Here is a 26,874-nt window from a genome sequence, read left to right as displayed (position 1 = left end):
CAGTGCCATCCGTTTTGTCACCAAAGCCCCATATACCACTGCAACCTGTATGCTCTCGTTGGCTGGCCCTCGCTACATATTCGTCGCCAGACCCACTGGCTCCAGGTCATCTATAAGTCTATGCTAGGTAAAGCTCTGCCTTATCTCAGCTCACTGGTCACGATAACAACACCCACCCGTAGCACGTGCTCCAGCAGGTATATCTCACTGGTCATCCCCAAAGCCAACACCTGCTTTGGCCGCCTTTCCTTCCAGTTCTCTGTTGCCAATGACTGGAACGAATTGCAAAAATCACTGAAGTTGAATACTTATATTTCCCTCACTAACTTTAAACATCAGTTATCTGAGCAGCTAACCGATCGCTACAGCTGTACATAGTCCATCTGTAAATAGCCCACCCAATCTACCTACCTCATCCCCATATTGTTTTTAAAAAATGTACAATTCTGCTCTTTTGCACCCCAGTATTTCTACTTGCACATCATCTGCACATCTATCACTCCAGTGTTAATCTGCTAAATTGTAATTACTTTGCTACTATGGCCTATTTATTGCCTACCTCATGCCATTTGCACACACTGTATATAGACATGCTTTTTTTCCTATTGTGTTATTGACTGTACGCTTGTTTATTTCATGTGTAACTCTGTGTCGCACTGCTTTGCTTTATCTTGGCCAGGTCGCAGTTGTAAATGAGAACTTGTTCTCAACTGGCCTACCTGGTTAAATAAAGGTGAAAAGGTTTGGGTCTTTAAGCCATAGTGGTTAACTAGGGGTGGGATAATGTTAGATAGTAGCTGGGAGCTTGCGGTGTCGGAGACTTGATTTGTTTATGACAGTTTGTGATGTAAAACATGAATCATTTCATATACTTTGGGAATTGTTTGGTGAGCTACTAGTAGCTGGTGATTTGACCTTTTGTAGACCCCTGGCCTAGAGTGACTCAGCCTGGACATACCTCTTGTTGGCACCCACACAGAGTCGAAAGGCGCACTCGTTCTCTCTCGCTCTCTCTCTCTCTCTGTATTTCTCTCTGTCCTTTCTCTCTGTGTATTTCTCTCTCTGTCCTTTCTCTCTCTCTCTCTCTCTCTCTGTCTCTGTCTCTCTCTCTCTGTCTCTGTCTCTCTCTCTCTCTCTCTCTCTCTCTCTCTCTCTCTCTCTCTCTCTCTCTCTCTCTCTGTCTCTCTCTCTGTCTCTCTGTCTCTGTCTCTGTGTGTTTCTCTCTCTGTGTGTATTTCTCTCTCTGTGTGTATTTCTCTCTCTGTGTGTTTCTCTCTCTCTGTGTGTTTCTCTCTCTGTGTGTATTTCTCTCTCTCTGTGTATTTCTCTCTCTCTGTGTATTTCTCTGTCCTCTCTCTCTCTCTCTGTGTATTTCTCTCTCTCTGTGTATTTCTCTGTCCTCTCTCTCTCTCTCTCTCTCTGTGTATTTCTCTCTCTCTCCCCGTCTGTGTATTTCTCTCTCTCTCTCTCTCTGTGTATTTCTCTCTCTCTCTGTGTATTTCTCTCTCTCTCTCTCTCTCTGTGTATTTCTCTCTCTCTCTCTCTCTCTGTGTATTTCTCTCTGTGTATTTCTCTCTCTCTCTCTCTGTGTATTTCTCTCTCTCTGTGTATTTCTCTCTCTCTCTCTCTCTGTGTATTTCTCTCTCTCCCCGTCTGTGTATTTCTCTCTGTCCTTTCTCTCTCTCGAATAAACAGTTGCCAATTACCCAGTCTAAATGTGCTGGCCAGCCATTTTCTGCTTCTCTTCTCAACATAACCGTTGATTTATTTATTTGGGGAGAGAGGAAGGAGACTCACGTTTTCCTTTGTGGTGCCAGAGTTGGAGAACAACCTTGTTACAATGTTGAGGAGTGTGTAGGTTGGTACAACAGATTAGATTTTTTGGAAATGGAGAGATGTGTAGCGCTTCGAGTCCCCCGCACTGGGACCATGGAACTGAGGTGTTAGGAGTCCTCTCTCTCTGTCTCTCTCTCTCTGTCTGTCAGTGTGTTGTGTATGTGGGCAGGTTAATTTCTCCCTCCATCCCCAACGGTAAAACTATTTGCAGAGGTATTATTTCTCCCGTCTGCCTCTCTTCTTCTCTCCCCCCAGTCAGCTATGGGACTAACTGAGCATCTCAGAATGCCTCGAGGGAGGTGCTTGTGTGTTCAGGATTTCTCTAAAATTGGTCTAGCTCCAAGCCCGATTCCCAATAGCTGCCCACACAAGCTTGACTGGTATCCAAGGGTGGTTGTCTCCCATGTATATCTCAGCAATTGGGGCCTGTTCAAATACTAGTCATCCTTCCCTCATCCTACGTTCTCTAAAACAATGTAAGATCTGATGGGGTTGGATCATTGATCCGACCAAGTGTGTGTGACCCGTGCGTGTGCTTACTTCCAAGTGAGCTTGATATGTTTGCCCACCCTTCCAAGTGAGCTTGATGTACAGCCCATGTTTGCTGTGTATGTCACAGGTAGGTCTGAGTGGGTGTGTTTGTGCCTTTCCCAAGTGATCTTGATGTACAGCCCATTTTGTTTATACCACACATTGATCTCTCTGTGTGGGCGGGTGGGCCTCAACTTGTCCACTGTTCCCCAGCTGAGCTTGATGTAGACTTCATGTTTGTGAATGTCACAAGTGGGTCTGTCAGTCATTTCTCTTTATGTTTTGGCAGCCATCCTCTCCCTCTCCCTCTGTCCCAGCCAGTCCCAGCACTCTCTCTCTCTCTCTCTCTCTCTCTCTCTCTCTCTCTCTCTCTCCTCTCTCTCTCTCTCTCTCTCTCTCTCTCTCTCGTCACTTTATTACCAATCTGTTTCTCCTTCTGCGTTGGAGAGGAAAAAAACATTTAGTTGGTAAAATGGAGAGCGATTGTAGCCTTTTTCACTGGAGTGGGATGGATCAGTCACAGCGCGAATCCTGACTGATGTCCATCTCTCTGTTCCCTCCCCTTCTCTCCCGGGAATCCCCTCTCCATGTGGAATGTGTGTATATACAATTCGCGGACTTGTGTGCGTTTGAGGCTGGAACTGTGGAACAAACAGTTTAGCGTAAGTTAAAAGGACTGGCAATAGATCAATGTGATGCTCTACAATGTATGAAGATGCAGAAATAATTCTGATAGTAGGATGTATAGTTTCAATATCTTTTTACAATGTTTGGGTGGTACATTTCGTTGTCGGGTTGTATTACATAATGTGTTTTTGTTACATCTAAAAGTCATCACAAAACGGCCATGTTAATCGTTCATTATAATGTACTTGACTTCTCCGACAATTGCAATGTGAATATATTACGGTCGTTCAGTACGTGGAGTGTTGCTGTAGTTACAGCTCTTCTCTCCCTCTGCTCTGAGTGGTGCTGTAGGTTTACAGCTCTTCTCTCCCTCTGCTCTGAGTGTTGCTGTAGTTACAGCTCTTCTCTCCCTCTGCTCTGAGTGGTGCTGTAGGTTTACAGCTCTTCTCTCCCTCTGCTCTGAGTGTTGCTGTAGTTACAGCTCTTCTCTCCCTCTGCTCTGAGTGGTGCTGTAGATTACAGCTCTTCTCTCCCTCTTCTCTGAGTGTTGCTGTAGTTACAGCTCTTCTCTCCCTCTGCTCTGAGTGTTGCTGTAGGTTTACAGCTCTTCTCCCTCTGCTCTGAGTGGTGCTGTAGGTTTACAGCTCTTCTCTCCCTCTGCTCTGAGTGGTGCTGTAGGTTTACAGCTCTTCTCTCCCTCTGCTCTGAGTGGTGCTGTAGGTTTACAGCTCTTCTCTCCCTCTGCTCTGAGTGGTGCTGTAGGTTTACAGCTCTTCTCTCCCTCTGCTCTGAGTGGTGCTGTAGGTTTACAGCTCTTCTCTCCCTCTGCTCTGAGTGGTGCTGTAGGTTTACAGCTCTTCTCTCCCTCTGCTCTGAGTGGTGCTGTAGGTTTACAGCTCTTCTCTCCCTCTGCTCTGAGTGGTGCTGTAGATTACAGCTTTTCTCTCCCTCTGCTCTGAGTGGTGCTGTAGGTTTACAGCTCTTCTCTCCCTCTGCTCTGAGTGGTGCTGTAGGTTTACAGCTCTTCTCTCCCTCTGCTCTGAGTGGTGCTGTAGGTTTACAGCTCTTCTCTCCCTCTGCTCTGAGTGTTGCTGTAGTTACAGCTCTTCTCTCCCTCTGCTCTGAGTGTTGCTGTAGTTACAGCTCTTCTCTCCCTCTGCTCTGAGTGGTGCTGTAGTTTACAGCTCTTCTCTCCCTCTGCTCTGAGTGGTGCTGTAGGTTTACAGCTCTTCTCTCCCTCTGCTCTGAGTGGTGCTGTAGATTACAGCTCTTCTCTCCCTCTGCTCTGAGTGGTGCTGTAGATTACAGCTCTTCTCTCCCTCTGCTCTGAGTGGTGCTGTAGATTACAGCTCTTCTCTCCCTCTGCTCTGAGTGGTGCTGTAGTTACAGCTCTTCTCTCCCTCTGCTCTGAGTGGTGCTGTAGGTTTACAGCTCTTCTCTCCCTCTGCTCTGAGTGGTGCTGTAGATAACAGCTCTTCTCTCCCTCTGCTCTGAGTGGTGCTGTAGGTTTACAGCTCTTCTCTCCCTCTGCTCTGAGTGGTGCTGTAGATTACAGCTCTTCTCTCCCCTCTGCTCTGAGTGGTGCTGTAGATTACAGCTCTTCTCTCCCTCTGCTCTGAGTGGTGCTGTAGGTTTACAGCTCTTCTCTCCCTCTGCTCTGAGTGTTGCTGTAGATTACAGCTCTTCTCTCCCTCTGCTCTGAGTGGTGCTGTAGGTTTACAGCTCTTCTCTCCCTCTGCTCTGAGTGGTGCTGTAGATTACAGCTCTACTCTCCCTCTGCTCTGAGTGGTGCTGTAGATTACAGCTCTTCTCTCCCTCTGCTCTGAGTGGTGCAGTAGATTACAGCTCTTCTCTCCCTCTGCTCTGAGTGGTGCTGTAGGTTTACAGCTCTTCTCTCCCTCTGCTCTGAGTGGTGCTGTAGATTACAGCTCTTCTCTCCCTCTGCTCTGAGTGGTGCTGTAGATTACAGCTCTTCTCTCCCTCTGCTCTGAGTGGTGCTGTAGATTACAGCTCTTCTCTCCCTCTGCTCTGAGTGGTGCTGTAGATTACAGCTCTTCTCTCCCTCTGCTCTGAGTGGTGCTGTAGATTACAGCTCTTCTCTCCCTCTGCTCTGAGTGGTGCTGTAGATTACAGCTCTTCTCTCCCTCTGCTCTGAGTGGTGCTGTAGATTACAGCTCTTCTCTCCCTCTGCTCTGAGTGGTGCTGTAGATTACAGCTCTTCTCTCCCCTCTGCTCTGAGTGGTGCTGTTGGTTTACAGCTCTTCTCTCCCTCTGCTCTGAGTGGTGCTGTAGTTTACAGCTCTTATCTCCCTCTGCTCTGAGTGGTGCTGTAGATTACAGCTCTTCTCTCCCCTCTGCTCTGAGTGGTGCTGTAGATTACAGCTCTTCTCTCCCTCTGCTCTGAGTGGTGCTGTAGATTACAGCTCTTCTCTCCCCTCTGCTCTGAGTGGTGCTGTAGGTTTACAGCTCTTCTCTCCCTCTGCTCTGAGTGGTGCTGTAGGTTTACAGCTCTTCTCTCCCTCTGCTCTGAGTGGTGCTGTAGGTTTACAGCTCTTCTCTCCCTCTGCTCTGAGTGGTGCTGTAGATTACAGCTCTTCTCTCCCTCTGCTCTGAGTGGTGCTGTAGGTTTACAGCTCTTCTCTCCCTCTGCTCTGAGTGGTGCTGTAGATTACAGCTCTTCTCTCCCTCTGCTCTGCTGTGTAGCTACAGTATACGGTGCTGTAGACTGATTTTATTCATAGTTATATGTAGATATCTACTAAGGCTGGGCGATATATCTATAATTATCGAGGAAATTACTTACCTCAATAACGATATAAAAACATTTGGATTCATTTTCGATAATGTCGATATAGAATAATTAGGTACAGCAGTCCATTTCACCTCTGACGCAGCAGGAACGTGCAGAGAAGTGACAATATGCACATGGAGAGGTACACGCCCACTAAAAACCACTTAGCACCTCGAGTGATGGAGTAGCCACGATTAATCAGGAAAATGAGTGATGTAGGCCAAAACAGTGGCAGTGATAGCCATGGAGAAGGAGCAGCTTCCAACCAAGAAATTATTGATAAAAAGGGTTAAACTGTTTCAGTAATTTGGAAGTGGTTTGGCTTTTTGAAGTCCGACAGCTCTTCTACTGTTACTCTGTGTATAGAGCCAAGTTACTGCTACTGTGTATAGAGCCAAGTTACTGTTACTCAGCATGTTGACTCAGTACTGTTACTCTGTGTATAGAGCCAAGTTACTGTTACTCTGTGTATAGAGCCAAGTTACTGTTACTCTGTGTATAGAGCCAAGTTACTTTTACTCTGTGTATAGAGCCAAGTTACTGTTCCTCAGCATGTTGACTCAGTACTGTTACTCTGTGTATAGAGCCAAGTTGCTGTTACTCTGTGTATAGAGCCAAGTTACTGTTCCTCAGCAGGTTGACTCAGTACTGTTACTCTGTGTATAGAGCCAAGTTACTGTTCCTCAGCAGGTTGACTCAGTACTGTTACTCTGTGTATAGAGCCAAGTTACTGTGTATAGAGCCAAGTTACTGTTCCTCAGCAGGTTGACTCAGTACTGTTACTCTGTGTATAGAGCCAAGTTACTGTGTATAGAGCCAAGTTACTGTTACTCTGTGTATAGAGCCAAGTTACTGTGTATAGAGCCAAGTTACTGTTACTCTGTGTATAGAGCCAAGTTACTGTTACTCTGTGTATAGAGCCAAGTTACTGTTCCTCTGTGTATAGAGCCAAGTTACTGTTACTCTGTGTATAGAGCCAAGTTACTGTTACTCTGTGTATAGAGCCAAGTTACTGTTCCTCTGTGTATAGAGCCAAGTTACTGTTACTCTGTGTATAGAGCCAAGTTACTGTTCCTCTGTGTATAGAGCCAAGTTACTGTTCCTCTGTGTATAGAGCCAAGTTACTGTTACTCTGTGTATAGAGCCAAGTTACTGTTCCTCTGTGTATAGAGCCAAGTTACTGTTCCTCTGTGTATAGAGCCAAGTTACTGTTCCTCAGCATGTTGACTCAGTACTGTTACTCTGTGTATAGAGCCAAGTTACTGTTACTCTGTGTATAGAGCCAAGTTACTGTTCCTCTGTGTATAGAGCCAAGTTACTGTTACTCTGTGTATAGAGCCAAGTTACTGTTACTCTGTGTATAGAGCCAAGTTACTGTTCCTCTGTGTATAGAGCCAAGTTACTGTTACTCTGTGTATAGAGCCAAGTTACTGTTCCTCTGTGTATAGAGCCAAGTTACTGTTCCTCTGTGTATAGAGCCAAGTTACTGTTACTCTGTGTATAGAGCCAAGTTACTGTTACTCTGTGTATAGAGCCAAGTTACTGTTCCTCTGTGTATAGAGCCAAGTTACTGTTACTCTGTGTATAGAGCCAAGTTACTGTTCCTCTGTGTATAGAGCCAAGTTACTGTTACTCTGTGTATAGAGCCAAGTTACTGTTCCTCAGCATGTTGACTCAGTACTGTTACTCTGTGTATAGAGCCAAGTTACTGTTACTCTGTGTATAGAGCCAAGTTACTGTTCCTCAGCAGGTTGACTCAGTACTGTTACTCTGTGTATAGAGCCAAGTTACTGTTACTCTGTGTATAGAGCCAAGTTACTGTTCCTCAGCAGGTTGACTCAGTACTGTTACTCTGTGTATAGAGCCAAGTTACTGTGTATAGAGCCAAGTTACTGTTACTCTGTGTATAGAGCCAAGTTACTGTGTATAGAGCCAAGTTACTGTTCCTCAGCAGGTTGACTCAGTACTGTTACTCTGTGTATAGAGCCAAGTTACTGTGTATAGAGCCAAGTTACTGTTACTCTGTGTATAGAGCCAAGTTACTGTTACTCTGTGTATAGAGCCAAGTTACTGTGTATAGAGCCAAGTTACTGTTACTCTGTGTATAGAGCCAAGTTACTGTGTATAGAGCCAAGTTACTGTTACTCTGTGTATAGAGCCAAGTTACCGTATATAGAGCCAAGTTACTGTTACTCTGTGTATAGAGCCAAGTTACTGTGTATAGAGACAAGTTACTGTTACTCTGTGTATAGAGCCAAGTTACTGTGTATAGAGCCAAGTTACTGTGTATAGAGACAAGTTACTGTTACTCTGTGTATAGAGCCAAGTTACTGTGTATAGAGACAAGTTACTGTTACTCTGTGTATTTTATTACATTTTTCTTTTTTACACATTTGCCCTTTTTCTATTATTGCTGTTTTCTGTGTCTTTTACTGTTGGGAAGAGCCGTAACTAAGCATTTCACTGTTGGTCTACACCTTGTTGTTTACGAAGCATGTGATGAATACCATTTGAATTGTTTGTTGTCGGACTAAAGCCTTCTCTCTCTCTGCTCTGCTCTGTGTAAACTAGGCTCAGTTCAGCTCAGCCCACTGTGCCAATTCTCTAGAAAGCAGCTGTCCTCTCTGTCCTCCAAATGGGGCCGCGATGGCTGCCTCACTAACCTCTCTCCCTCCCCTCCCTCCCTCCTGCTCCTCCTCCCACTCTCTCTCCTCCCTCCCCACTTTATCCCACCATCTCTGTGTCCCTTCCCTTCTTTCTCCCACAATATTTCTCACCCTTCTCTCTCACCCCTCCCTTTCGACCTCCCTCCTTTTCTCCCTCTCTCCCAGGTGATGCAGGTCGTCAATGCGGACGCCGTCGTGGTCAAGCTTAACTCTGGCGAGTACAAGACCATCCACCTGTCCAGCATCCGACCCCCCAGGATCGAAGGCGAGGTACGCGCACCCCCCCTCCCGTCTCTGTCTTTGTGTTGTGTGTGTTGGTGTCTTGTCCTTGGCTTGCCCACCCTGACACAGAGGATCATTACCAGCTCCATAGGGGCGCCTGCTGTCAGAGACACTGTTTGGAAAGGCACTTTCCCTCCCCCAGTCTTCTTTGAAAAGGCATTCCTTGTCTGTCTCTCTGTCTCTTCTCTCTGTGTGTCTGTCTCTGTGTCTCTCTCTCCGTCTCTCCCACCCACCTCTGTGTAACTGTCTCTCTCTCTCTCTCTCTCTCTCTCTCCCACCCACCTCTGTGTGTCTGTCTCTGTGTCTCTCTCTCTCTCTCTCCCACCTGTCTCTGTGTCTCTCTCTCTCTCTCTCCCACCTGTCTCTGTGTCTGTCTCTCTCTCTCTCCCACCTGTCTCTCTCTCTCTCTCTCTCTCCCACCTGTCTCTGTGTCTGTCTCTCTCTCTCTCCTACCTGTCTCTGTGTCTGTCTCTCTCTCTCTCCCACCTGTCTCTCTGTCTCTCTCTCTCTCTCTCCCACCTGTCTCTGTCTCTCTCTCTCTCTCCCACCTGTCTCTGTCTCTCTCTCTCTCTCCCACCCACCTCTGTGTGTCTGTCTCTGTGTCTCTCTCTCTCTCTCTCTCTCCCACCCACCTCTGTGTGTCTGTCTCTGTGTCTCTCTGTCTCTCCCACCCACCTCTGTGTAACTGTCTCTCTCTCTCCCACCCACCTCTGTGTGTCTGTCTCTGTGTCTCTCTGTCTCTCCCACCCACCTCTGTGTAACTGTCTCTCTCTCTCCCACCCACCTCTGTGTGTCTGTCTCTGTGTCTCTCTCTCCCACCCACCTCTGTGTAACTGTCTCTGTGTCTCTCTCTCTGTCTCTCCCACCCACCTCTGTGTGTTTGAGTGCAGCACTGCAGATAAGTGGGCTGATCCATCCTTTCCCTTACTCACAGCTCGCTGCGCTCACACAATGAGAGACAAATGCACACACTGACGGTCTATCATTCACCTCTCATGTACTCCCAGTCACCACTGAAAGACAAGCACGCACACTCACTGTCACCAGGCACTCGCACAATTATAAGCACGCATACTTAACCGGTCACTACTCTGTCACACTCATGCTATCAGAACACAACTTTCAGTCTGTTCCCTTCTCGTACACAACAAACACACACCCCTACCACATCCACATGTCTGTATATCTCCACTTCTCCATTTGTGTGTTTCCTCCCATCTAAGCCCTGCTAGAGTCCTAATCAGATTTCAGTATCTCTCTGGTCGGGTATAATAAGAAAAGAGAGAGATGGACAGAGTTTTTTAATGGAGCCCTTAATGATGGAAGAAGAACAGTAGCTAAATATAGTCATGTGGCCACCGCCAGGACGACCAGACTGGAATTAGCTGGCGACCCCTGACCCCGTCTGCTATTGGCCCCATGATGATGATTCGACACTCAGTGTAATTGGAGGAGGAGGCACTTTCTGGTAAAAAAATAAAAAAGGTAACCTTTTCTTTAACTAGGCAAGTCAGTTAGGAACAAATTCTTATTTACAATGACAGCCTACCCCGGCCAAACCCGGACGACGCTGGGCCAATTGTGCACCACCCTATGGGATTCATAATCACGGCCAGATGTGATGCAGCCTGGATTCGAACCAGGGACTGCAGTGACCCCTCTTGCACTGAGATGCAGTGCCTTAGACCGCTGTGATACAGCCTGGATTCGATCCAGGGACTGCAGTGACCCATCTTGCACTGAGATGCAGTGCCTTACACCGCTGTGATACAGCCTGGATTCGAACCAGGGACTGTAGTGATGCCTCTTGCACTGAAATGCAGTGCCTTAGACCGCTGTGCCACTCAGGAGCCCAGGTTTCCCTTTATTTACTCCCTGATGCTGGGCTCTGTCTGAAATGGCACCCTGTTCCCTATATAGTGACTGCATGGTACCCCCTTACCACTGATACCAGGTCAGTTTACCATCCCCTCTAATGGTTTGGGTTGTGGGTTGGGTAATCTGATCCTAGATCAGTGTTGAGGACCAGGAACAACTTCTACCTAGACTATGATTGCGTGATGCTTCATCACTAACCGAGACTGAGGAGGAGGCATTTCCTGTTTCCCTTTCTCCTACCTGTATTGTTCCTAGTTGTCAAGTACATTCAGTACGCCAGCCTTCTCTTCCGCTGTCCTTCAGCCTGCGTCAATAGGGAGTCGTTGGTATTGGAGAGGAGCAGTTAGCAGTAGAATCCTACTTCTATGGCCTCGAGCCCTGAGAGCAACTTGGAGTTGAGTCCTTCTTGTGGGCAGTAACAGGCTTTTTGTTTCTGACGCAAGCCAATTCAATTTGGACTATTATCTCGTAGAAGCTCTTTGTGGCATGGACGACAAAGAAGAGCGATATACAAAAGAAAGCCTCATTGGTGAATTCTTGTACTGTATTTAATGGTGCTGACAATAACTATTAGTCACCAATGTGCTGACTGACGTATCTAAAATGAATGAATGAAAAATGTATGCCGTCTGCTAAATGACTGAAATGTTAATGCGCTGCTGGAAGTGTTGGGTGTACAGTGTTCTGAGTGGGCTGGAATCCCTGTGAAGACGGAGCGTTGTTTCCTACCAAGAGTGGTTGAATATCTCCTCATAGGCACTTCATTACGTAGGATACATCTCATTGTACAATGGGGCCAGTGTGATTGCAGGCTTTTGTTCCAGCCAAGCAGCAACAAGTCTACTTCAACTCATCAGTCTTGATTGGTGATGAGTAGAATCGGGTGCGTTGCTGCTTGGCTGGAACGAAAGCCTGCAACCCACAAACCCTGTATTGGGTGCTCAGGTGTTTTGGACAGATACGGCTAAAGAAACGCTTCACATGCGGACAAGGCAGTGTAGGAGCAAATATATGCTGCAGGCCTTTTTTCTGTTGCTTTTGAATAGCCTACCTTTCAATACTTACTAGTCGGCAGATGGATTTAAAACGGTGCCGTCATATACGGAAATGGGCACAATACACATTCAAATGAAGCGTATGACTGGTTAAAGCTTTTTTTATGTCTGATTTTGTATCTTTATTTGTTTTTTGATAGCCTACTCAGAATGCTGCTTAAGATGGCATAATCTCTTCTAATTTAGACTGGAGGTGTCTGAAGATCGTCATGGGGATTTCTATTCATATTGTAATGTGTAATTATTGCAGACAGGGAGAACATTAATCTGTCAATATAGACAATGATTTAGCAGTTGGAGGCTTATAGGGTATACACTTTTACTTTTTCCTCTATTACCCTTCATGCTGCATCTTCCCCTCCTCCCTTGTCCCCTCTTCACCCTCTCTCCCTTCCATTGTTAGCATCTCAGATCATTAGAATACTTTGTACTCCTCCTCCTCTCTCTTTGTCCCTCTCCTTCTTTCCCTTCCCTTTCACCCTTATTGCTCTCATTCTCTGTCCCCTGTCTCTGGTGCGTTGTCTCTTGTGGATCAGAGTGGTATACTATGAAACAAGCTAGATCTACTCCGGATAAAAATAAATAAATATGTATTGTCACATACACCAGATAGGTGCAGTGAGGTGTTGTATTACAGGGTCAGCCATAGTAGTACGGTGCCTCTGGAGCAAATTAGGGTTAAATGCCTTGCCCAAGGGCGCATTGGCAGATTTTTCACCTTGTCGGCTTGGGTATTCTGACCAGCGACCTTTCAGTTCTGGCCCAACGCTCTAAACGCTTGGCTACCTGCTGCTCTTAAGCTGTATGAAGCTAGCCAGATTCAGTTAGCTTCACATTCCAGGTCAGGCTTCATCCGTATTACGACGGTGGATATTACTCATCCGCCTGCCACTAACTCTAGCAGGCTTGTAACTGCTCCTGCATTGAGACAATGCTGAAACGTCAATCCATGGCCGAGTCAGTGCCACGCTTTACATTTGTGCTGAAAGAAAAGTTATCTTGCAAATTCATCAGGCTATGGTGTGAAATAGACTTTTAGAATTGTCTTTATTTTATTACTTATCGTTAATGCCGTCTTTGCTGTGCTGATTAATGCACAGCTATCTTTTCCTCCCACCCCTATCACTCCTTCTTTACCTTGTGGCCATAGATATATAATACATCAACTCAGCAAAAAAAGAAACGTCCCTTTTTCAGGACCCTGTCCTTTGAAAGATAATTCTTAAAAATCCAAATAACTTCACAGATCTTCATTGTAAAGGGTTTAAACACTGTTTCCCATGCTTGTTCAATGAACAAGCTGATCGTCCTTGCAGTGAATTGTCCTCGCAGTGGCAGACCACGTGTAACAACACCTGCACAGGATCGGTACATCTGAACATCACACCTGCGGGACAGGTACAGGATGGCAACAACAACTGCCTGAGTTACACCAGGAACGCACGATCCCTCCATCAGTGCTCAGACTGTCCTCAATAGGCTGAGAGAGGCTGGACTGAGGGCTTGTAGGCCTGTTGTAAGGCAGGTCCTCACCAGACATCACCGGCAACAACGTCGCCTATGGGCACAAACCCACCGTCGCTGGACCAGACAGGACTGGCAAAAAGTGCTCTTCACTGACGAGTCGCGGTTTTGTCTCACCAGGGGTGATAGTCAGATTTGCGTTTATCGTCGAAGGAATGAGCGTTACACCGAGGCCTGTACTCTGAAGCGGGATCGATTTGGAGGTGGAGGGTCCGTCATGGTCTGGGGCGGTGTCACAGCATCTTCGGCCTGTGCCTGCAATGGATCGGAATGGGAGCGGTAGGGCCCCCCCCCCCCCCCCCCCCCGGAAATCTCTGGTAACTTGCAGGTGCCTTGGTGGAAGAGTGGGGTAACATCTCACAGCAAGGACTGGCAAATCTGGTGCAGTCCATGAGGAGATGCACTGCAGGACTTAATGCAGCTGGTGGCCACACAAGATACTGACTGTTACTTTTGACCCCCCCCCCCCCCCCGTTTACATTTTGACCCCCCCCCCCCCCCCTTTGTTCATTGACACATTATTCCATTTCTGTTAGTCACATGTCTGTGGAACTTGTTCAGTTTATGTCTGTTGTTGACTCTTGTTATGTTCATACAAATATTTACACACGTTATGTTTGCTGAAAATAAACGCAGTTGACAGTGAGAGGATGTTTCTTTTTTTGCTGAGTTTAGAAGGGTTTTGTGACCTCTGACCCTGGTAATGTGACTGTTAAACTCATGGGTACACTAGCAATGGCTGCCAGTTTTGTCTTGAATGTAAACTACCATCTATGGATTATGTCTCTGGTTGGTTGCGGCTGTCAGTTTGTATTTAGAACTTTGCGAAAGGCCATCTCAGGAAAGCAAATCCTTTACTAAATGTGTAATGTGATAGGTATTTAAACATTTTAAAAGAATTATACAAAAAAAAACATTTGATTTAATAAAATATTTAATCAGTAGTCTTCAAATGAAGGACATGATGACGTAATCTTTGCAAGAGGGAGGATATCTGGTTTCATTGGTCCTCAGCTCGTGGCTCAGACACTTCATTCAGGATAAATTGAGTTAGCCCTGAGGTAGCCTTTTAGTTCTGAAGGATTCTTTGGGATAAACATTTTTACCTGGCTAAAAGGCGTGCGACTTTTGTAATACTGGTTATTCTGAGTTGAACTCAGAGTTGACCAAAGTTACCTCGATAACTCGTCAAACCTGATTCGTAGTATAGGGCTCAGGGAGCTCTTTGTGTCTGTTTTCCACTCTTTATCCTTTGCAGAGTCATTGCTTCCCTCATTGGCCAGTGTGTCTGTACAGTATGCCTCTGCTTCCTTTGTTGTGACAGGCATGTCTGCATCTCTCTTCATCCATCCACCCACTCCTCCCCCTCCACCATCTCTTCAATCTCCCTGCCCTCTATTCTCTCCCTCTCTTTCTGTAGCTCTCTGTATCTCTCACTGTATCCCTCTCTCTCCCTCCTTTTCTGTAGTTCTCTCTCTGTATCCCCCCCCTCTCTCTCTCTCTCTGTATCCCCCCTCTCTCTCTCTGTATCCCCCTCTCTCTCTCCCTCTCTGGCTGTACCAGATGCTTTGACAGCATGTACTTTGTGCTCCATTGCACGGTCGTATGTTTGGGGAAGGCTGGGAGAGGGGTTAAGACCAGCATATGGAGACAAAGATGTGCTTTCACTGCTGTATGTTCCTCTGTCTCTGTGGCTCTGTCTCTGTGGCTCTGTCTCTGTGGCTCTGTCTCTGTGGCTCTGTCTCTGTGGCTCTGTCTCTGTGGCTCTGTCTCTGTGGCTCTGTCTCTGTGGCTCTGTCTCTGTGGCTCTGTCTCTGTGGCTCTGTCTCTGTGGCTCTGTCTCTGTGGCTCTGTCCGTTCTATTAGCTAACCCTAGTGTTACATAAAGGCCAAATGCGACGCCCAGAGTAGGAAGGACACATGCATATTGACACAGTACAGCATTTGTCCTTGAGATAAAGTGTTTGAGAGTTGGAAGTGGAAGGAAGTCACCAGTGTTGCTGGTCCAGTTGTCTGACGTGCTTCTGGGGTGACAGAAAGACCACATCCCAAATGTCACCACGTACGTGCACTATATGTAAGGTGACATCTCTGCTAGCCCTACTTTCGATACTGCCAGATGTCTGCTAAATGCTAATCTCACTCCTGATCAGTTGCCTGATTTTGTTAGGAAGCCCACACATGTTCTCCTAAGCTGCCTGTGTCAGTAGACAGACTGGAATTGGCTTCTCGTAAGTAGTCTTACGTGCACGCTCACAGCTTGTGGCTACACTGCCTTCTGTGACCTCCCTCAGTTCCACAGTAAAAGACAGGGGGGGTGGGGGTGTGTGTACCCCCTCCCTGTCCCTCCAAGCTGAATTGGGACTTTGGGGAGTTTCCAGGGCCAGTCCTGTGTGTGGCCGAATGGGGAGGTTCCAGGGCCAGTCCTGTGTGTGTGTGGCCATATGGGGAGGTTCTGGTGCCAGTCGTGTCTGTGTGGCCATATGGGGAGGTTCTGGTGCCAGTCGTGTTTGTGTGGCCATATGGGGAGGTTCTGGTGCCAGTCGTGTGTGTGTGGCCGTATGGGGAGGTTCCAGGGCCAGTCCTGTGTGTGTGTGTGTGTGGCCGTATGGGGAGGTTCCGGTGCCAGTCGTGTGTGTGTGTGTGTGGCCGTATGGGGAGGTTCCGGTGCCAGTCGTGTGTGTGTGTGTGTGTGTGTGTGTGTGTGTGTGGCCGTATGGGGAGGTTTCAGGGCCAGTCCTGTGTGTGTGTGTGGCCGTATGGGGAGGTTTCAGGGCCAGTCCTGTGTGTGTGTGTGTGGCCGTATGGGGAGGTTCCAGGGCCAGTCCTGTGTGTGTGGCCGTATGGGGAGGTTTCAGGGCCAGTCCTGTGTGTGTGTGTGGCCGTATGGGGAGGTTTCAGGGCCAGTCCTGTGTGTGTGTGTGGCCGTATGGGGAGGTTCCAGGGCCAGTCCTGTGTGTGTGTGACCGTATGGGGAGGTTTCAGGGCCAGTCCTGTGTGTGTGTGGCCGTATGGGGAGAATTCAGGGCCAGTCCTGTGTGTGTGTGGCCGTATGGGGAGGTTCCAGGGCCAGTCCTGTGTGTGTGTGTGTGTGTATGGGGAGGTTTCAGGGCCAGTCCTGTGTGTGTGTGTGGCCGTATGGGGAGGTTCCAGGGCCAGTCCTGTGTGTGTGTGACCGTATGGGGAGGTTTCAGGGCCAGTCCTGTGTGTGTGTGGCCGTATGGGGAGGTTTCAGGGCCAGTCCTGTGTGTGTGTGTGTGGCCGTATGGGGAGGTTTCAGGGCCAGTCCTGTGTGTGTGTGTGTGTGTGTGTGTGTGTGTGTGTGTGTGTGTGTGGCCGTATGGGGAGGTTTCAGGGCCAGTCCTGTGTGTGTGACCGTATGGGGAGGTTTCAGGGCCAGTCCTGTGTGTGTGTGTGTGTGTGGCCGTATTGGGAGGTTTCAGGGCCAGTCCTGTGTGTGTGTGTGTGTGTGGCCGTATTGGGAGGTTTCAGGGCCAGTCGTGTGTGTGTGGCCGTATGGGGAGGTTCCAGGGCCAGTCGTGTGTGTGTGTGTGTGTGTGTGTGTGTGGGGAGGTTCCAGGGCCAGTCGTGTGTGTGTGTGTGTGTGTGTGTGTATGGGGAGGTTCCAGGGCCAGTCCTGTGTGTGTGTGACCGTATGGGGAGGTTTCAGGGCCAGTCCTGTGTGTGTGTGTGTGTGTGTGGCCGTATGGGGAGGTTTCAGGGCCAGTCCTGTGCGTGTGTGACCGTATGGGGAGGTTTCAGGGCCAGTCCTGTGTGTGTGTGTGTGTATGGGGAGGTTCCAGGGCCAGTCCTGTGTGTGTGTGACCGTATGGGGAGGTTTCAGGGCCAGTCCTGTGTGTGTGTGTGTGTGGCCGTATGGGGAGGTTTCAGGGCCAGTCCTGTGTGTGTGTGTGGCCGTATGGGGAGGTTCCAGGGCCAGTCCTGTGTGTGTGTGGCCGTATGGGGAGGTTTCAGGGCCAGTCCTGTGTGTGTGTGTGGCCGTATTGGGAGGTTTCAGGGCCAGTCGTGTGTGTGTGGCCGTATGGGGAGGTTCCAGGGCCAGTCGTGTGTGTGTGTGTGTGTGTGTGTGTGGGGAGGGAGGTTCCAGGGCCAGTCGTGTGTGTGTATGGGGAGGTTCCAGGGCCAGTCCTGTGTGTGTGTGACCGTATGGGGAGGTTTCAGGGCCAGTCCTGTGTGTGTGTGTGGCCGTATGGGGAGGTTTCAGGGCCAGTCCTGTGTGTGTGTGTGTGTGTGTGGCCGTATGGGGAGGTTTCAGGGCCAGTCCTGTGTGTGTGTGTGGCCGTATGGGGAGGTTCCAGGGCCAGTCGTGTGTGTGTGTGTGTGTGTGTGTGGCCGTATGGGGAGGTTCCAGGGCCAGTCGTGTGTGTGTGTGTGTGTGTGGCCGTATGGGGAGGTTCCAGGGCCAGTCGTGTGTGTGTGTGTGTGTGTGTGTGTGGCCGTATGGGGAGGTTCCAGGGCCAGTCGTGTGTGTGTGTGTGTGTGTGTGGCCGTATGGGGAGGTTCCAGGGCCAGTCGTGTGTGTGTGTGTGTGGCCGTATGGGGAGGTTCCAGGGCCAGTCGTGTGTGTGTGTGTGTGTGGCCGTATGGGGAGGTTCCAGGGCCAGTCGTGTGTGTGTGTGTGTGTGGCCGTATGGGGAGGTTCCAGGGCCAGTCGTGTGTGTGTGTGTGTGTGGCCGTATGGGGAGGTTCCAGGGCCAGTCGTGTGTGTGTGTGTGTGTGGCCGTATGGGGAGGTTCCAGGGCCAGTCGTGTGTGTGTGTGTGTGTGTGGCCGTATGGGGAGGTTCCAGGGCCAGTCGTGTGTGTGTGTGTGTGGCCGTATGGGGAGGTTCCAGGGCCAGATGCGATGACCAGTGCACAGATGAACTATGACAACCGCTGTCAAGCCCTCTCTTCTGCACCCCCCCCTCTTTCCCTTTCTGGTTCCTGGGACTTCCTCCAACCATGGGACATCGACATGTCCTTTGATTGACAGGCTGTGGGACCAATGGTGACTAGTCACAGTGAAACGTGACTTCATGTTAAGGGTACCAACCCTTTTTAGGCTTTGCTTCCTCTCTCTCTCTCTTCCCCCCTCTGGGCGCCTCTCCGTTCTCTTTTTCACTCAACCATGTACTCTTCCCCTCTTACTTTCTCATCCCTCCCATCTGTCTCCTTCCCTCTCTCCTCCTCTCCTCTGGTGTGGCAGTGGTGTATTTTCAGATGTGAGTTATTTTGAGCAGGCCGGGTTGGAGTCAGCTCTTTTCTTCCCCTCCCTCCCTCTCTCTCCAGCCAGCCTCTGCAGCAGTAGCAGGCAGCAGGACAAGCCTGGAGAAAACGCAATAGTAGAGGGGGGAGATGTCAGAACAGCTCAATGAGTCACTGTTATACCCACTCCCTCCCTGTGTGTGTAATGGGGGGTTAACGTATAGCATAAGAGATGACGACAAACCGTCTTCTTTATGTAATGGGAACATACACAGGAAGTGTCTCATCCTTAGGTGGAATGTATAGTTCTGACTCTTTGCTGTAGCTAGTGTGTATGTCTCATACTTATGTGGACAGAATAGCTTCATTTCATCTCTACAGCTAAACTGTGTGTGTGTCATGCTTCTGCGTACAGTATCTATTTGCCGTCAAAGTGCCTGGTGTTATTTTGCAGTCTGTGTTTGTATTTATTGGAAGATGTTATATTCTGTAGCTCTTCCCCTCTTTGTTTTGCTCTGCTCATGCCCTCACCCCTCTTGCTCTCTCGCAATCTATCTCACTCCCTCATGCCTTCATACCCTCCTTCCTCCCTCATGTCTCTCCATGCGTTCTCTTCATTTTGTTGTGCCTGTGGCCTCCAGCGTGGCGCGCTGACCCCGTCATCTGGGGTCGTCCCACTGCACGTCCCCCGTGACTCATCTCACACCCCATTGGCTGTTTGACATTTCCCCTACGCCGGTTGGACCCCGCGCTCCTTGCCTGCGATTGGCTGAAAGTTTTTGGCCCACGCACAACCCTGCAGCTCTTATGTCATCGCCTACGATAGAGTAGGCAGAGATGATGATGATGATGATGATTGTTCTCAGTGAGACTGACAGTGGAGTTAGCGAGGAGTGTGTTAGCTAGCTACGTCAATGGGTCAACCTGCGTAGCATTGTGTGATGTGGTAGTACGGAAAACATACGCAGACGCAAGAGAAACGGGGAAAGCTGCTGTGACTTTAATAATTAAAAACATCTTACCTCAGGATACTTCACATGAGGACTCTTACAGAAAAAGGAGCACTCGGATGTTAAAAAAACTACAAAATCTCTGTGTCGTTGAAGATCGTAGGGGATGTTATAGTGAGTGTGTGTCGTGTGTGGAAGATGGATGACTGCAGCCTGAGTACCAGTCTCTTCAGCTTATCCACTTTCTATAGTCCATGTCATGTGCCAAAGATACAGGCCTCTCTGCCATCTGCAAATATAAACATTCTATCATTAATGAGTTCCAGGAGTTGGGGTGTGTGTGTGTGTGTGTAAGCACAGTGTTTGTTGACATGGCTGGGGTGTGTTTTTGTTTGTGTTTTTGAGCTAGCGCCATGTATGTCTTGTATTAAAACTTCAGGCACTGTGTACTCCTTTTTCCCTCCCTCCGTCTCTCTCTACAACTGTTTCATGCTCATTTATTTAGGGAGGTTTTTACACATGCAGTCAAAGGCCCCCAATGTACAGTTCCATCTTCAATGTTCGTTCTCTCTCTCTACAGGCTAGCCAGCGTGCACACGCCATACACACTTTGCGGCGTCTGCACACACACAAATGCACTCCACGTACAGCACCTTGCAAAAGTATTCAGGCCCCTTGGATTTCTTCACAGTTTGTGTTACAAAGTGGGATTAAAATGGATTTAATTATTTTGTTTTTGTAAAATTCTGTGGCTTTCCATTGAACCTTTATTTAACTAAGCAAGTCAGTTAAGAACAAATTCTTATTTACAATGACGGCCTAGGAACAGTGGGTTAACTGCCTTGTTCAGGGGCAGAACAACAGATTTTTACCTTGTCAGCTTGGGGATTCGATCCAGCAGGCTTTGGGTTACTGGTCCAACGCTCTAACCACTAGGCTACCTGCTGGTTACTGGTCCAACGCTCTAACCACTAGGCTACCTGCTGGTTACGAGCCCAACGCTCTAACCACTAGGCTACCTGCTGGTTACTAGCCCAACGCTCTAACCACTAGGCTACCTACCTCTAACCACTAGGCTACCTGCTGGTTACTAGCCCAACGCTCTAACCACTAGGCTACCTACCTCTAACCACTAGGCTACCTGCTGGTTACTAGCCCAACGCTCTAACCACTAGGCTACCTACCTCTAACCACTAGGCTACCTGCTGGTTACTAGCCCAACGCTCTAACCACTAGGCTACCTACCTCTAACCACTAGGCTACCTGCTGGTTACTAGCCCAACGCTCTAACCACTAGGCTACCTACCTCTAACCACTAGGCTACCTGCTGGTTACGAGTCCAACGCTCTAACCACTAGGCTACCTGCCTCTAACCACTAGGCTACCTGCCTCTAACCACTAGGCTACCTGCCGTCCCAAAACCGAGACTGTGTGAAATAATAGGGGTTGATTTTTGAATGACTAACCCTTCTTCTGTTCCCCCCCCCCCCCCCCCCCACACACACACACACAGACTACCATTCAAAAGTTTTTAGGACACCTACTCATTCAAGGGTTTTTCTTTATTTTTACTATTTCCTACATTGTAGAATAATAGCGAAGACCTCAACTATGAAATAATACATGGAGTCATGTAGTAACAAAAAAAGTGTTGAACAAATTGAAATATATTTGAAATTCTTCAAATAGCCACTCTTTGCCTTGATATCAGCTTTGCACACTCTTGGCATTCTCTCCAACAGCTTCACCTGGAATGCTTTTCCAACAGTCTTGAAGGAGTTCCCACATACGCTGAGCACTTGTTGGGTGCTTTTCTGTCACTCTGCTGTCCGACTCATCCCAAACAATCTCAATTTGGTTGGAGGATTGTGGAGGCAAGGTCATCTGATGCAGCACGTCATCACTCTCCTTCTTGGTAAAATAGCCCTTACACAGCTTGGAGGTGTGCTGGGTCATTGTCCTGTTAAAAAACAAATGACAGTCCCACTAAGCGCAAACCAGATGTGATGGCGTATCGGTGCAGAATGCTGTGGTAGCCATGCTGGTTAAGTGTGCCTTGAATCTAAATAAATCAGTGTCACCAGCAAAGCACCCCCACACCATAACACCTCCTCCTCCATGCTTTACGGTGGGAAATACACCTGCGTAGATCATCCGTTCACCCACACAGCGTCTCAAAGACACAGCGGTTGGAACCAAAAATCTCATTTGGACTCCAGACCAAAGGACAGATATCCACCTGTCTAATGTCCATTGCGCGTGTCTCTTGGCCCAAGCAAGTCTCTCTTTCTTATTGGTGTCCTTTTTAGTAGTGGTTTCTTTGCAGCAATTCGACCATGAAGGCCTGATTCACACAGTCTCCTCTGAACAGTTGATGTATCTGTCAATTGAACTCTGTGAAGCATTTATTTGAGCTGCAATTTCTGAGGCTGGTAACTCTAATGAACTTATCCTCTGCTGCAGAGGTAACTATTGGTCTTCCATTCCTGTGGTGGTTCTCATGAGAGCCAGTTTCATCATAGCGCTTGATGGTTTTTGACCATGTCTTAAAGTAATGATGGACTGTTGTTTCGCTTTGCTTATTTTAGCTGTTCTTGCCATAATATAGCCCTATTTGGTAAAAGACCAAGTCTATCTTCTGAATTACCCACCCCACCTTGTCACAACACAACTGATTTGCTCAAATGCATTAAGAACAGAAAAAATTCCACAAATTAACTTTTTAAGAAGGCACACTTGTTAATTGAAATGCATTCCAGGTGACTACCTCATGAAGCTGGTTGAGAGAATGCCAAGAGTACGCAAAGCTGTCATCAAGGCAAAGGGTGGCTACTTTGAAGAATCTAAAATATCAACACTTTTTTGGTTCCTGCATGATTCGATTTGTGTTATTTCATATTTTTGATGTCTTCACTATTATTCTACAATGTAGAAAACAGTAAAAAATAAAGTGAAACCCTTGAGTGAGTAGGTGTTCTAAATCTTTTGGTCGGTAGTGTACATGCATACATCTGTAAGGTCCCTCAGTCAAGTATTGAATTTCAAGCACAGATTGAACTAAAAAGACCAAGGAAGCTTTTTGAAAGCCTCATAAAGAAGGGCAGTGATTGGTAAATGGGTAACAATAACAAATCAGACACTGAATATATCTCTAAGCACGGTCAATAATTATGCTGTGGATGATGTATCAAACCACTCAGGCACCTCAAAGATGCAGTTGTCCTTCTGAACTGAGGTGCAGGTGGGGATGGAAACTGCTCAGGGATGTTACCATGAAGCCATTGTTGATTTTGAAATGAACATAGAGTTCAGTGTCTGTGATGGGAGAAAGCTGAGGATGGATTGATATTGTCGTGACGCCACAATGATGAACTAAATGACAGAGTGAATAGAAGAATACACAATATTCAGAAACATAACAATAAAATGTGAAGAAATCCATGGGGTCGGAATACTTTAACAAGGCACTGTACACACACACATCCCCAATCCCACACTCCTACACCATACCAGCACATTCCACACCACATGACCCCCATCCTCGGGGTCAGTAGGTCGTGACCCCTCCACTTGTTTTTTTCAATCCCCTACAGCTACGCAGCTCTTTACAAGCCAGTGTCATGTTTTTGTGCTAGTCATACATTTAGTCTCAACCAGGAGTCATTTATAGTGAAAGGAATTTACCCCAAATAGAATATAAGTCCCAGAGGGAATTATGTTGATATTAGTGTCACGTTGGGACTAAGTGCATCGCCATCAAATAGGACTTTCTCTACGACCTTCAGTTGTAGCATTGAATATAATGGTGGGGGAAAGGACGGGGACCTGACTCCGAGACACTTTCACGTTGACTAGCTAGCCCATTCTATATGATTTCCTCTTTTGTGTTCAATCAGTGAATTATGGATAACTCTTGTTTAGGGCTGCAAAATTACGGGACCTTTTTCAAGAAATTCCCTGGTTTTCCATGGTAGGAGGGAATAATAAGGAATTCCAGATATCCTCTAACCAGGACTTCGGGAAACCAGGGAATTTATTGTATTTACAGTATACATACGGTTATAAATCCAACTGCCTCAATCCTCTGAAATGGCTTCCTTTCCTTGTTATCTTTCAATATTGTCACTGTTAACTTCTCTGGGATATGTTGGACGCTAGCGTCCCACCTCGACAACAGCCAGTGAAATTGCAGGGCGCCAAATTCAAAACAGAAATCTCATAATAAAAATTCCTCAAACAGACAAGTATTATACACCATTTTAAAGATAAACGTCTTGTTAATCCAGCCACAGTGTCTGATTTCAAAAAGGCTTTACGGCCAAAGCAGACCATACGATTATGTTAGGTCAGCGCCTAGTCACAAAAAAACATATAGCCATTTTCCAGCCAAAGAGAGGAGTCACAAAAAGCAGAAATGGAGATGAAAATTAATCACTAACCTTTGATCTTCATCAGATGGCACTCATAGGACTTCATGTTACACAATACATGTATGTTTTGTTCGATAAAATTCATATTTATATCCAAAAATCTCAGTTTACATTGGCGCGTTATGTTCAGTAATGTTTTGCCTCTAAAGAACATCCGGTGATTTTGCAGAGAGCCACATCAATTTACAGAAATACTCATCATAAACTTTGATGAAAGATACAAGTGTTATGCATAGGATTATAGATAAACTTCTCCTTAATGCAACTGCTGTGTCAGATTTCAAAAAAGCTTTACGGTGAAAGCACACCATGCGATAATCTGAGTACAGCGCTCAGCCACCAAAACAAGCAATACATATACCCGCCATGTTTTGGAGTCAACAAAAGTCAGAAATAGTGTAATAAATATTCACTTACTTTTGATCTTCATCGGAATGCACTCCCAGGAATCTCAGTTCCACAATAAATGTTTGTTTTGTTTGATAAAGTTAATCTTTATGTCCAAATACCTCCTTTTTGTTTGTGCGTTTTAGTCCAGTAATCCAAATGCACAAAGCGCGCTCAGAAAGTCCAGACGAAAAGTCCCAAAAGTTCCATTATAGTTCGTAGAAACATGTCAAACAATGTATATAATCAATCTTGAGGATGTTTTTATCATAAATCTTCAATAATATTCCAACCGGACAATTCCTTTGTCATTAGAAAGGAAAGGAAAGGGAACGGAGTAAGTGCTCACGGCCGCGCGTGTGACTAAACTAAAGGCTTTCAGCCAGACCACTGGTTCAAACAGCTCTTATTTGCTCCCCTTTCACAATAGAAGCCTGAAACAACATTCTAAAGACTGTTGACATCTAGTGGACACCTTGGGAAGTGCAATCTGACCCCATTTACACTGTATATTGGATAGGCAATCACTTGAAAAACTACAAACCTCAGATTTCCCACTTCCTGGTTGGATTTTTCTCAGGTTTTCACCTGCCATATGAGTTCTGTTATACTCAGACATTATTTTAACAGTTTAGGAAACTTTAGAGTGTTTTATATCCAAATCTACTAATTATATGCATATTCTAGCTTCTGGGCCTGAGTAGCAGGCAGTTTACTCTGGGCACCTTATTCATCCAAGCTACTCAATACTGCCCCCCCCCCCCCCCGTTCCCAAAGAAGTTAATGACTGCTTTAATGGGTATTAGAACACATCCCCTGTTTCTCTCTGTCCTGTGTCATTTATCACAGATCGATGCCATCCTTTGAGGCCTTAAGTTAGCTTGAGTGTGTATTGTACAGACATGCCACCTACCATGAACATCAATGGGCCTACAGGACTGTGAAATGGGCAGAGCAATGTTTTTTTAGCATTTTCTATCATGCGCTGTAAAAGGTGGAAGTAGGATGAGTCTGATGTTAGATATCGCCAATTGTTGACAGAACAGTATATTAGTTTATATGGCCAGTTTATGTGAAGGCTCAGTAGCTGGAGTCATACAAAATGCATTAGACCCATCACATTGTAAAATATTGTGTGGTTCCTACGGATCAATACCGCCTATCGATTCCCGGGCCTTGTGGAATCGTTTTATGGCCCTCTTAAAAAAAAAAAAAAAAATGATTTAGGGCCTATCGTTCCATCTCTCCATCTCTTGCTCCCAGCCACTTGTATTTTTGTGTTCCATTGCCATGGTTACTGGGACGCTGTGTCCTCACACAAGGTGACATTAGATGCGTCCTTGGGTCACATGGGCTCGATGTGTCCGCTCTAGGGGATAGAATCTCTACACAGATATTTATAGTTTGAGATTTAGATGGATAGAGGCTGTCCTCTCTTCCCCTCTTTTCCTCATCTTCCTCCTCAAATCTCTGTCTGCCTCGCTATCTGTCAGTCTTCTTTCTCTCCTTCCTCCTGAGGGGTTTCACACTCCTGTAGAACAGGGGAGACGATAGGTCTGTCTCTCTCTCTCTCCGTGTGTGTGTGTGTGTGTGTGTGTCTCTTTCTCTCTCTAATTGGCACAATACAGTACAGCTGACATTTAGGTATTTTTTCCCTCCTGACTTGGATCCTTTCGTGAGCGAAACACCTCATTAACAAATGTTTGAGTGTCTTTCTGCGAGGTGAAGTAGTGTGAGTAGTCTTGACCCAAGTGAAGTTGTATCTGGGCATGGTACCATCGGCTGATAATGGGCCTTGGCAGACACAAAATGGAGGAGTTTCAGAGAGTCCGCTCAGTGAAAGCCTATTAACACCCATGTAACTGTGCGCCGAGGTAAAGGTCATGTGGTAAACCACCTTAGACACATCATGGTGGATTCAGTCCCTAGGCAGTATACCAAAGACCCCCTCATCCCAAGGTAACTGAGCTTCAATGAAAGGCCTTTGTGATAAGCCCCAGCGGAAACAAAATGGAGGTTGGCGGCTCTGGGAATCAGCAGGAGGGGAGTTCCATTGGCCAGGTGTGAGATTGATTAGCTTACCTCTCAAAAGCGCTGCGCTTCACTGAGCTGGTGAGGGGGAGAGGGGGGGACCTAATCGACCCAAACATCATTACACTTTGGCCGAGGTTAACGGAAACCACATTAGGCGGTTAAGATTATGTGATTTCTGCCGTGGCTGGAGTCCCTCCTGTGAAGCCAGGTGCCTTGCTCACACGGTCAGGTCAACTCTTTTTGAACGATGTTCTCTAATCGCTAAGGGCGCTAGGCTAGCGTAGGTAGACACGTTCAGAGGGAATCTGTTCCAGTGGAAATGGAGCGTGGGTGTGGACGCAGTTTTGTAACGCTGGTTTCTCTTTCTATAAACTGAGGGGTGGGCTTCTGCACCCAAAGCCCATGCTCCTGTGAGACACACACTGCCCCCTGTTGCCTCTTCTCCAGAACTTTCCAAATGCTCAGCTGCACAGCGCACGTGTCAGCACCGACCCAAAGGAAAACAACTAGAACATCCCAAAGGAGGAGAGGAAAGGGCGAGCACCGTGTGTGTGGGGAGAGATAATAATGGTCTTGGTAGAATGGGCGGTAAACACAGAGCTATTGTAATCCATAGCCTTATTTCTTTTTGCATTTGTGCGTGTCATTTCTTTGTGTGGGTGTGTTTGTCATTCACT

The 26,874-nt window shown here is 47.1% G+C and overlaps 1 protein-coding gene across 1 annotated transcript in view; it reads left to right on the top strand.

Annotated features, from left to right (window-relative positions):
- The window catches only part of LOC106609571 (staphylococcal nuclease domain-containing protein 1), a 348,667-nt gene that overhangs the window by 23,722 nt on the left and 298,071 nt on the right, over positions 1-26,874 (top strand). Inside the window, exon 10 of the mRNA XM_045700024.2 lies at positions 8,617-8,721. Within this exon, the coding sequence (XP_045555980.2) occupies positions 8,617-8,721 (105 nt within the window). The remainder of the gene's footprint in view (positions 1-8,616; positions 8,722-26,874) is intronic.

The sequence above is a fragment of the Salmo salar genome, chromosome 17, assembly GCF_965601325.2.
Source record: "Salmo salar chromosome 17, fSalSal1, whole genome shotgun sequence".
NCBI classification, from domain to species: domain Eukaryota; kingdom Metazoa; phylum Chordata; class Actinopteri; order Salmoniformes; family Salmonidae; genus Salmo; species Salmo salar.
Note: the sequence above shows the minus strand (reverse complement) of the source record. Positions and strands in the feature narration are given on the sequence as shown.